This window comes from Talpa occidentalis, unplaced genomic scaffold, assembly GCF_014898055.3.
Source record: "Talpa occidentalis isolate TD23 unplaced genomic scaffold, MPIMG_talOcc4v2.1 talOcc4.4, whole genome shotgun sequence".
NCBI classification, from domain to species: Eukaryota; Metazoa; Chordata; class Mammalia; order Eulipotyphla; family Talpidae; genus Talpa; species Talpa occidentalis.
Window position 1 is genome coordinate 62,827,907 of NW_023604295.1, and position 12,447 is coordinate 62,840,353.

The window sequence follows — 12,447 nt, forward strand, 5'->3', positions numbered from 1 at the left end:
TAGAATTCTCCCAAGAAATAATGTGCTTGCATATGCAAAGACATACACACACAGAGGCTGATTTTGGAGATCTTATATATATATCCATAATCACATAAGCCAGTTGAGGAATTGATTCACATGATCATGGAGGCTGATAAGTCCCTATGATCTGTTGTCTGCAAGTTGGAGATGCAAAAAAGTTGTTGGTGCAGTTCAGCCCAAATCCAAATGTTGGAGTCCCAGGGGACTGAATAATGTAAGTCTTGTCTGAGGGCAGAAGACCAATGTCAAACTCAAGCAATTAGGCAGAAGGGGTACACTCTCCTTTTCTCTGTCTTTTGTGTAAGTCAGGCCTTGAACAAATTAGATGATGCTGACCCACTTTGGGGAGAGCAATCTGTTTTATTAAGTTCACCAATATAAATGCTCATCTAATTCAGAAACACCCTGACAGACACACCCAGAAAAAAATAACCAGTTATCTGGGCACCCCATCACCTAATCAAGTTGACATACAAAATTAACCATCACAAGTCCAATGCCTTGTTAACTTGGCACCTGTAGGGACCATGCACAGGCTCTCTAGGAGGTGCCAGAATGGCATGCTGATTATACCGAAGACAAGTGAAAACTAGAAAGTCCAAGAAAGATGTCTCGCCCAATTTTCCATCTCCCTGAAAACAAGAAATAAATCTTCTTTGTGGTGGTCCTACAAGTGAGACAGTCAGCCTTATCATCCCAGTCTAGGGTTTGCAAGGTCTGTTTTTAATGCATGTGAAGACAACCCTGCAAAATCCCTTCCTTTAAATTGCTTCAAGTTTCTTTGTTCTGTTTTCCTCCTATATTTATTATTCCCTTTCTAAAAGCATATAATCTCATTGGAATGACCAGGTTGCAGACTTCAGTATTCTGTGGGTCTCCATGAGCACATATTTAAATTTATCTTTTCTCTTGTTAACCTGTCTCTTATCAACTTATTTTCTAGCCATAGGGATCTAGAAAGTAAGGGAAGATTAGCTTCCTCTCTAACATACCCATACCTCTCTCCTTAAACAATCGTTAATCTCAAAAGAAAGACAAAACAAGGCCATAGGGCCTCCCTGGTGGCGCAGCGGTTGAGCGCTGGGTTGCAAAGCTGCCCACAGCCTCTGCAGCGCCGGTTCAACCCCGGCTGCTCCCCGGCCACCGGAGGAGGGTCCCACATGGTGTGCAGACCTCTCCTGCCACCCGCTGCTCCCCTCAGTAGTGTCCTTCTGCCTGCTCTGCTCCCCACTCTGGCTCTGGTGAATTCTCTCACCCTCCTGCACTTCTGACTGTGCCCAGTGCTTGTATAAATAAACAAATAAATAAATCTTAAAAAAAAAAAAAAAAAAAAAAAAAAAGGCCATAATTCTGCCTAACACATCATAGCTATCTTGCACACAAGTGAAAGGTGTGAACCCTTCCCCGGAAGAGGAGGTAAAGTACTCGAGTGGTATTTACTCTTCCTGTTTTCCTGTAATTTAAATACTAAGATATAAAATTAATATTTATACATCAATATAAATTGAGTATGATATAAAGTCAATGTAGACACACTAAGAAAATAAAAAATGAAAGAAAACAATTATGCACACACAAATTCATACAAAAATGTTTGTAATAAGATAGCAAAGAGGAAATACTCATGACCACTTTTGTCTTTGTCTCTGTAACTGGTCTTGTGGTAATGACAGCTAATATTTATAACTACATTCTTCTCATGCCCACTCTGTATTTTCTTGTCCTTCAGCAAACATCTCAGCTGGCTATGGTTCATTATGTGGTAGGGTTATCTGAAGTTTCATTTCTTCATGCAGGCCATTAGCACTCCTGCCTGGATTGGGGTATGCAGTTGTCCATTTCCCCATTTTGGAAACTGAAGGCATCATAATTTATTCCAGCTTTCAGTTCTTCCCATTGTAGCCACTATTTTTTCCCATCTGTAAATACAATGATTCTATCAAATACATCATTTATATCATTTTACTGTTCTGTAACATCTACTTTCATCATCTGTTGGCCTTTAATCTTTCTGCAGACTACAAAGCACCATAACATTTTATGGAGTGTCTACAGAGTGGAGAATTCAGCACATCCATGTTTTGTGAAGATATAAACGTACTGAAGGAGCACTGCTGACTTCTGGAGCAGATGACTATCATTTCTAATTAAATTGGTAGCTCCAATGCTTATTAAGTCTCAGTGCTATCACCACTACTGCCTGAGTTTGATCCCTGGCCAGGGAGCAACCCACATGGTACAGCAGACCTCTCCTGGCTTGCCAACTACTCCCCTTAGCAGTGTATTTCAGTCAATCTGCCTTTTCTGCTCCCAACTCTGTCTCTGGTGAATCCTCCCACCACCACCATCCTCCCTCCCCTGCACCTCTGGCCTACACTCCAGCACTCCAGTTCTACACACACCCCACATCGCTTCTAAAAACAACAACACTTAATTATCTGCATGGCTGAAACAGTTTTGTATCCACTTTAAATATTTCAAATTTGATGAGAGCAGGGTCCTTGGGTTACCTCTGAGACAAGTTTCACCAGAAGCTTCCTTTTCAGCAGCACTCGGGGAGTTTCCCCATGAGGCAGAGACATTTAGTTATATCCGAAAGGGCAGGTTTTTTATTTAAAAAGGGAAGGGAAGTAAAGGACACTTGCAAGCAGAAAGAGCTGCCCCTGAGAGGGACAGGTTTGCTAAAAGAGAGCCTGTGTGGTCGCAGGCGGGCAGCCATGGCAGAAGAACTGCCTCTGCTGCACAGACACCTGCAGAAATTGTACCGATAGAGTGTTCTTTAGGGGAGGGATTCATTCCATTGTGGAATTGTTAACTGTTGTTGTATAAATTACTTCTAGGGTATGACTAGGTAGATTTGTAAGGGCTGGTAATTCTCCGCAATGGCCCTCCATCTCCATACCCCCACCTCTGCTCTGCACCTCTGCATACTTTTCTATTGCAGTCTGATATAGTATTTGGAAACTGAAGATTTTTTATTTCTATAAATAAAAGCACAGCTAGTTTAGCAACTGTGTTAATCATTTCTACCCCCACCTCTAGTTTCTGGTCTTGTGATGGCTCCTTCTCAAATTTTCTACTCTTAGTCTCTACCACCTGGTATCTCTCCAAACACTGGTGAGGTACAGTGTTTTCTGACCCTTTCAACCATACCATAACACTTGATGCATACAATAGGTAGCCATTCATTATTCAGGGTCTATTGTTGTCTTTTTTTTTATTGTTCTTTGTTTAGGTGTAATTTGGTTGTAGACTCCTCCACAAGTCTCATGTCTTCACTCTGCCCTGATCTTACAGTGGTTAAATTTTCTTTGCCTTGAGAAGTTCTGTTCATTGTCTAGAATAGTGATTCCTAAGCAAGGTGACTTTGCCTCTCAAGAGACATTTATCAATATCTTGATAGTTTTGATTGTGTGTGTGCATAATAGTTTTCTTTCATTTTTTATTTTCTTAGTGTGTCTACATTAACTTTATATCATACTCAATTTATATTGCTGTATAAATATTAATCTTACATCTTAGTATTTAAATTACAGGAAAACAGGAAGAGTAAATACCACTCGAGTACTTTACCTCCTCTTCCGGGGAAGGGTTCACACCTTTCATTTGTGTGCAAGATAGCTATGACATGTTAGGCAGAATTATGGCCTTGTTTTGTCTTTCTTGTGAGATTAACTATTGTTTAAGGAGAGAGGTATGGGTGTGTTGGGCCAAGGAGGATACTAGACATAGTATAGTGTATAGGACAACTCCCTACAATAATGAATTGGTTCAACATGTCAGTAGCCCTGAGGTTGAGAAAACCTGCCTGAGAACTTGCAGAAAAACACTAGATAAAGTAATCATGTCTTACTCCTGACCATGTGAAAGTCTATCATATTCATTAAGTCTAAAATTGAATATAAATTAGTAGTAAATATGCATATGACAATATTAAAAAATCCTTTGCAAACTAGTAATTCTCCAGTAAGTCACCACAGAAGTGATTTTAAAAGGTGAGTTGTAGGGCCTCCCTGGTAGCGCAGTGGTTGAGCGCTGGGTTGTGAAGCTGGCCGCAGTCTCTGCAGCGCCGGTTCCATCCCCAGCCGCCAGCAAGGGTCCCACATGGCGCGACAGACCTCTCCTGCTGTACCCACTGCTCCCCTCAGCAGTGTACTTCATCAGTCTGCCTGTTCTGTTCCCCGCTCTGGTTCTGGTGAATTCTCTCACCCTCCCGTGCTTCTGACTGTACCCAGTGCTTGTATAATAAATAAACCTTAAAAAAAAAAGGTGAGTTATAGAAAAGTTATGAAGGAAAGAAGTCCACTGTGTGGTTGACTACTGTCTCTGGACATGCCCTTCCCCAGTAGAACTACTAAAACAAAGCAACAAAGATGAGTTAACATTAGGCTACATTGGACCTGAATGTAGAAGCCTCTGCCCTTATATTTGGCTATTAAAATGATACTGTTCAAGTGAAGTTCTTTGGGTTAAAAGTTTGTGAGCTTAGCATTTGTATGTCTGAACAAATCTATTCTGCATTAACTCTTTAATTTTCCCCTTATTTTGAAGATGATTTTCCATTTTCTCTTTGTATCTAATATTACTGAAAGAACTGTTATCACTTTCAGAGAATGAAAATTGACCTATCTTTTATGAGTTTTTTCATCCTTAATGCTCTAAATTTTTTCAATGGATTTTTTTATAAATTTATTTCCTTTTGGAGCTTAAATTAGATCTTTTATTGAACTCCGTATCTTAACATTTCAAATACTATTTTTTTTCTTTTGAATGAGAATTTCTTAGCTTACTTCTAGATCACTGATTTGATTGGCTGTGTTTATTTTGAAAATTTGGTCCATTTGTTAAATAAGATATTAAAACAGTCAATTTATTTCTTATGACCATTTGCTCTTATTTCAAACAGATATTCCTTTCTAAGATTAAATGTCTTAACATTCTGTATCAATTTCAGTGATTCTTTTCCTATCATGTTCCTGTTATATATTAGCTTTCTTTAAGTTTAAGAAGTAGCACAATTTGTTACACAAACTAACAATGTGATCTAGGCAGGTATTTTTCTAGATACTTCTTTTACTCACAATTAATAGTAATTAATTTATATTAAATTAATATTGTAACCATTGCTATTAATACTAATTTACTGATAATTCACTTAATTCTCTTGCTAATTTTATGAACTAAGAACTATTAATTCAGATGATTAAACTGAGTCAATGAGTGAAGGCCCTAGAACTGGTAAACTTTGGAGCTAGGCCCTTTTTTTCCCAGGTGATACTAGCCACATGAGGCCCTTGGGTCTTGCAAGTTTACTATTTTCTCTTGAAAACAATTGCCCCAGTAACTGCTAGTGGAGAGGGTAGGGGCATCCACAGATGTCTGCAGTATCTTTATTGCCTACACACTTTCCTGCCTGTGCCTACCTCAGCCACTTGGTTTGCAGCTACTTGTCCACTTTGTATCTCTCATGAGAGACACCCTTACTAGACCAAGAGTTAGTATCAAGTTTAGGTTTGCAATTAATTAGAAGAAAATCATACTGTTTTATAAACTTTAGATATTTATACATGTTGTGGGGCAGGGTCTTCTAATGAGACTAAGGTTTACATTTAACTTCTGCTATATCTACTTGAACTGGTTGGTTTTACCAAATCCTGATTCTGCCCCTGGGTGTTACTGGGACCATGAGGAAAGGCTTTTTGTTGTTTCTCATGCACTCACTGCCCCTCAGAAAGCTTTCACCAAACCCACTTTTTTTGTGCTGCACTAGCAATTTCTTTACACAATATAATGCAAAACAGATTTATTTACATGCGTAACAATGAGGGTTAGGATACTACAAAGAAAGCATCAAACAGAATATCAAGATTCTTAAGTTGACTTCTTCAGGGACCTACAATGGGAAAACTTACTACCTGCCTTCAGATTTTAAATCCTTGTCCTGGCTCTTTAGCAGGATTTTTCAGAAGAGCCTTCCTTCTGGGCATCTGGCTGGGTTGAACTTCCTTCTTCCTGCTGAGCTGACTTTTCTATTTCCTTCTGATATTGAAGCTGATAATTCAGATAGTTTATGTTCCTCTTCTGTTTATCCAGGAACTTTCTCAGGAAACGTAAGAGCTACAGTCATAAAACAGGGAAGGACTCATTAAGGATCTTGTCTGCAAGAGAGGCAATTTGTAAGATCTCGCTACCCAAATTAGAGCTCATGGACCAGCAGTCCCAGGAGTTTGTCAGAAAAGCAGAATCTCAGTTACCAACTGAGAACTACTGAATCAATCTGCATTTTTAGAAGAGGCCATATGTGATTCACATGCATATTGTAATTCAGAGCAGTGATGTAGGGCATTTAAGACCTCCAGGTGAATACAAATATCCACCTTCAGCGATAATGAAGGTGATCTCATCACCTTCATCTCATCAAAAGTACAGATTAACAAAACAGTACTACAATGATTTTCCACTTGTTTCTTTGAGTCACATGGAGATTTGGAGTGGATGCCCAGAAACTATTTGCAAAGATTTAAATTTAAAGCCTGGTATAAGACTCAAACATTTGGACCTCTTCAATGTTTTTCAGTGTCCATGACTTCATACTAAGCATTTTCTTCACTTTGACTTCCTGTGAAGCTAGGTTTTTGTAGAGAAAGAAGTTAGCACTGCAAGATCGAATGTTCACCATCTACCAGGAAGACTTCAGAGTCTATAGAATAACAGGTCACCATTAACATTCATTGTGCAGATAGTCAAGGACAGTGACCCCCAACATGTGTATTCTGGACAGCAGCATCAATCACCTGGGAACTTATTCAAAATGTAATTTCTTGGACATGGCATAAAACCAATTGAATCCGAAACTATCCAAGTGGGACCCCACAGTTTGTTTTATTAAGACCTCCAGGTGACTCTGATACCATTAAAGTTTAAGCAATTGACATAAGTTTATCTTAATTATCTAGAAGCATTATTCCTGGAAAGTCATTATCCTGCGTTGAGTTGTTTTCCTCTTTATCAAAGATACCTTCTCCTCTGCCTCCCATCTACTCCCAGAAGTAAGTTCATATTCTTCCTTGGGAGTGGGGGTGGCGGGAACAATCACATAGTAGATGATTCACTGTCTTGAACCTAATTCCCAGAAGCAAAAAATAATGCAGAAGTAAAAGATGATACTGCTTTCAGAACCATTTAACCACTTACATTAGTTTCTTTTTTCCCAGAAGCCAAGGTCTTCAGGTCTTCCAGGAGCTTTTCTAACTTGTTCTCTAACTCCAGAGCAGACTCTATAGCTTGTATGCCAGTTCCCCAGTTATCTATATCAGGCCTCTGTTGGAGAAGAATGGGCAGTCATTTTACTACCTAAGGCACAACTTTGCTATATCCTAAGACCTGTGTAACACTATGACTAGGTTTGCATAAACCAATCACTAGGTTTGTGGCACAATGGAAATCAGAATCTTAAATATAGTGTGATATCTGCCTTTCAACTGCAGACATTGAGTTAACTGATATGGAGCACAACTTGGCATCAGGAATTTAATAAGCTTTCCAGATTTTACTGTTACAAAGCATGGGTACCATTAATGTAGCGAGATGCACAATTCCTTAATCTTTGTAATTTCAAGTTAGTGGTTCAGTTATTATTACCAGACATTTAGTTTTCTTTTTAAAGCTAGAGTTAAAAGGATACCTCAGAATAGGAATATTTCCAGATGTAATACCTGCAACCTTAGGCAAGGTTAAAGTATTTCATTGGTTTGTCTGTCCCAGTGAAAGAAAAAAAAAGTTTGTTTTACTGCATTGAAGACAGATTAGGTGTATCTGCAGATACCTGAAGGTCCATCTGCATTAGGTTAACAATCTGATATAAATTGTTAACAATTCCTCGGTAGTAGCACTTAAGAAAGCAGCACTTCTCAAACTATACAGAACATTAGAATTATCTGGAAAGCTTGTTAAGCTGCAGCTTCTTTGGCCTCAACTATAAAGAATCTGATTCAGGTTGTCTGGATGGGGCGATCATTTTGCATTTCTAGTAATTCCCTAGGTGGTGCTGTTATTGCTGGCCCGGAGACCAAACTTTGTATGGCTCATTGAGGAAAAAAAACTAATAATTTAGTGGCTAAAACTTACGCAAAATAATATAAAGAGGCTACAAAGAAGACATATATTTGCCCTTAACAGTCAGCTGCTATAACCCATGCAGGAATATGAACAACTTAACAAGTTAGGTAGACACTAATAATTTAAATTTTTTTTTAAGATTTATTTATTTATTTATACAAGCACTGGGTACAGTCAGAAGCGCGGGAGGGTGAGAGAATTCACCAGAGCCAGAGCGGGGAGTAGAGCAGGCAGAAGGACCGAAGTACACTGCTGAGGGGAGCAGCGGGCGGCAGGAGAGGTCTGCGCACTGTGTGGGTCTCTCCTCCGGTGGTCGGGGAGCAGCTGGGGATCAAACCGGTGCCACAGAGGCTGTGGGCAGCTTTGCAACCCAGTGCTCAACCGCTGTGCCACCGGGGAGGCCCACTAATAATTTAATTCTCTGGACCCAGGGATGGTCAAATGGAGATTATAACAGCGTTACATAGTTACCTTAATCACTGGAAGGCAGATTTTAGCTTCACGTGTTCTTAGGTATCTTAGGAACTCTTTTGCATGTTCCCTCTTCACCTCAGCTTGGTCTTCAAAGAATGGAGCAAAAGGAGGTAATCCAGTCTCTTCATTGTAATAGCAGGCCTGGGGCAGGGGTTGGAATGGAGAGAAAATAGAGGCAAGAGAAGCTGATTTTTAGGACTGGAAATCTCACATAAACCTACTTTGTTCTTTTTATGGTTGTCCAGAAAGGGGCCTTCCTTGGTCAGTCTGTCAGTTTGTCTTTCGACTTCCAGAAGATCTGCCTGTCCTAAACCCCGGTTATCTCATAGAGCAGCCATTCACTTTCTAAAATGCTGGTACTTAAGTTTTTACTATTATAACCTCTATAAGAATCAGATTTGTGAATCCCACATGCTAGCACTTACCACCAGTAATTGCGTAGACGCCTTGTAGAAGTCCAACATATATGACTCTTTAAAGTCAATCTATTATCAATCCTAACACATCTACATTAACTGTAAAATAGAATGCAGGTGTAAAATTCAGTCTGCAGCCAATGTAGTTTTGAGACCCCACTGGAAAAAAATGATGATTCTCCCTTACATACCCATAGTTTGCAATCACAGCTCTAAATCACTGGGCTAGAGCCCCAAGATTCTAGCCACTGAGTCGCTGTTTCATTTATTAGCAAATCACAAATATAACCATAACCACCATTACTAAAGAGACAGAAGTCATATTATTACCCAGGTTAGAGCTGAAACCTCCCTATGTAGCTTAAGAATTCATACTAACCATAGATAAATAAGCATCACTGATATTCAGCTCAAAAGATGCTATTTCATTAAGAGCTACCCTACAGTCTTCAGGCAGGAGGCTCAGAGATGCCATCTCACATTCAGGCAAAAGGGCATAGAAAGTGCTGCCTATTTAAGTAAGAGACTTCTTAAATACTGCTGGTCGAGTGGCTAACCCCCTTCCATCTACCTGGAAACTAGATGAGATTCCATCCAGCTGAGATTAACAGCTACCAACCTTCTAATGAAGACATTCTTTCTGCATTAAGGAGCCAATCTTACCAGAAAAAGAATGAAAAGACAAAAACTGGTTCTTCTATATATCCCAGACAGTGTGCAGTGTGACTTGAGAAGGCTGATATAGTTCCCGAATAGGGAAGCATTAGCAGAGTAGATGCATTGCCTTTCCTTTTTCCTTTATTCATTAACTAGTTATGGCAGAATGGGAAATCTAAAAAAACTGACTGAAACACATCTTTGCCTATAAAGAGCACATTACCTACTCCACAAGGGCTTGACACACGTATATCCACATCTAAGGCAGAATCTGATGGGAGCTGCGAAGTGTCAATATCATATTTAGCTAAGGGGATTAAGGTAGATCTCATTGATTAAACTGGCTTCGAAGGGGGGTGAGGAGGCAGAGGAATGGACCTGGGGGAAGGGTAATCTACCTGGGAACAGGGACACATGGGCTGTAAAGACAAGATGTAATAGCAGTTTCCCCAAACTACAGTAAGACTACTCTACTTGGGAACTTTTTGACGCCTTTCTCAAACTTTCTCCCAAAAGTTCCTACCTGCCCCAACATACATACCTTCTTTATTTGCCTCCTTTAGAGAGCAGAGAACACCCTTTTTGGTGTTCCCACAGACCACAGTATTTTGTGAATAATATTTGCTAAATCAAACTTTATTAAGTGCAGATATCTCTTATACATGCAGCATATAAGATTACCCATAAACCTGGTGGTTCTTAGTTTAAACCTAGACCATATCTTGTTAAACTGAAGTAAAAGTGGCAAATCACCAAAAATGCTCTCTTTGTGAGGCAGCAAGAAATGAGGGAGTTTTATGAGGGGGAACTCCATTTCAAGAGCAAGCCAAGCATCCTGTCTAGGCTACTCACAAAAATAGTCATCAAAGGAAGGAATGACTGTAAAAAAAACACAAAATCCTTTTGTCACTTGTGTTTTCTGACACTGCCCTTATCCTCAGTTGAATTCCTGTCTTAGTTCCATGGAAGTGCTTCAAGTCAGTGCTTCTCCAACCTTAATTCATGTGGAATCACCTGGGACTCTTGCCAAGATGCAGATTCTTATTTGAGATTTGTAGGGCATTCGTTCTAGATGGTGGCAGATGAGAAAGCAGGTCACAAAGTCTGTACATGGGGAGCAGAAACACATCTTTATTATGAGGCAGCAGGAGACACACAAGTGGCAACAGCAGCAGCATCCAGCAGCAGGAGTCCCCCCCAACCCCCAGCCCCTGGCTCTGGTCCCAGCAGTGGCCCCAACAGTGTCATTCTCTGTGAGTGGCCAGTGTTAGGTGGGAGAGGCCACGAGAGGCCCCTGGAGGAGCCCTATTAACTTTTACATGATTTATAGACAAAGCTGACAACAGGGCCACGTCTAGGCCTCGTTTACACAAGTATGTTTCACAGATATGAACTATACATCAAGGTTACATGTTGACTGCTCTGCACACATGCGAACCACATCTCACTGCTACATGTTATCTACTAGGCCACCTGTGCTGAAAGGTCACAGCAGAAAAACAGTCTGAGAAACGCTGAGAAAACTGTTTTCCCATGCACCCTACAAGATTCTACGTTTTTAACAATTCTGCCAATACTACTCACATTTTGAGCAGGAAGGCTTTAAATACATTGCTAAAAGCTATCTCAGTAAAAATTCTGTAAGACATGGGTCATAATGGCACTGCTGAAGAATCCTCTCAAAGATGAGGAGAAAGGAACATTCTGTATTGCCTCTCACACCACTGCGCTACTTGGCATATCAGAGCCTTGGGGACTTCTGGGGCAGCATCCTGGGGCAGCAGTGCCAGGCACTCACTCAGCAACACTAGCCCCTGAAGGTCAGAGCAGAGGAAGAAGAAGAAAATGTTTGCAGACTAGTGATTAAGTGCTCATAGTTACATTTAAAACATTACCTGAACTCCCCAAAAGGATTTGGGGGAACTTCTCAGGATTATGGTCATATATGAGCAGGTGAGGACAAGTGCCAATAAAATCTGCATTATTACTATTAGTATGAATATCTACAGGCAAGCATTATTGAAAGATGAAGATTTTACCTACTGGGAAACTTAAGAGAGTTTGGCTGTTTCTGGGTGATCTATGGATCTATGTAAACATTCCACTGTTCTACCATACCATCTGGGTCAAAACACAGAGCTGGATACATAGGAAGAAAATGTTCCTGTTCTTGGGGCTACATAGAAATATTGCTACCTAAACACATAAAAACAACCTTATCTATATATAGGGGGAACAGACGGAAGAAACAAATCATCAACATCAGTAACAATGGTGTTAGTATTGTAGTTTACAGGTGATTTATTTTCTGTTTTCCATATTTTTCAGGCTTTTATAATCATATACGTTTTCATGTGTGTTGGGGGTTAGGACTATACATGTGTGTAATATATATGTACATGTATGTTGTATATAATACATATGCAAAAAGTATCTTGGGGGAGTTAAGTACATGATGAACTTAGGAGAAATTTTTGACCGAGAAGAACAAGGTAGAAGAGAGAAACTCATTAATGGGGCATGTAAATAAGTCAAATCTCAAATATTAATAGAGAAATATTAGAGTAGCAGAAAAGTAGGAAGTAGTAGGGAAGATCAAACAGAGTAATGGGGATTAAAAGTACCTAGGTGATTTAAATCAGGATTTATGTTCAGATCTAGTACACTTTATTCTTTGGTTGAAATAATGACTTCTAGAAGTGACTGAGAAATGACTTACATTTAAGTAAGAGTGGAGAGAATTGTCATGATACAACTA

General features: G+C 39.8%; 1 protein-coding gene and 1 long non-coding RNA gene across 2 annotated transcripts in view; one reads left to right on the forward strand and one right to left on the reverse strand.

The window, feature by feature from the left end:
* The window catches only part of LOC119257587 (uncharacterized), a 74,129-nt gene that overhangs the window by 48,365 nt on the left and 13,317 nt on the right, over positions 1 to 12,447 (forward strand). The window lies entirely within an intron of this gene.
* LOC119257585 (ferritin, heavy subunit-like) lies at positions 5,189 to 9,569 on the reverse strand. Its single transcript, XM_037525663.2, has 4 exons — positions 9,412 to 9,569; positions 8,614 to 8,757; positions 7,219 to 7,344; positions 5,189 to 6,141 (listed from the first exon to the last, which is right to left on the reverse strand). Exons 1-4 carry the CDS (start codon positions 9,505 to 9,507, stop codon positions 5,974 to 5,976), a joined length of 534 nt encoding a protein of 177 aa, XP_037381560.1. The 5' UTR covers positions 9,508 to 9,569; the 3' UTR covers positions 5,189 to 5,973.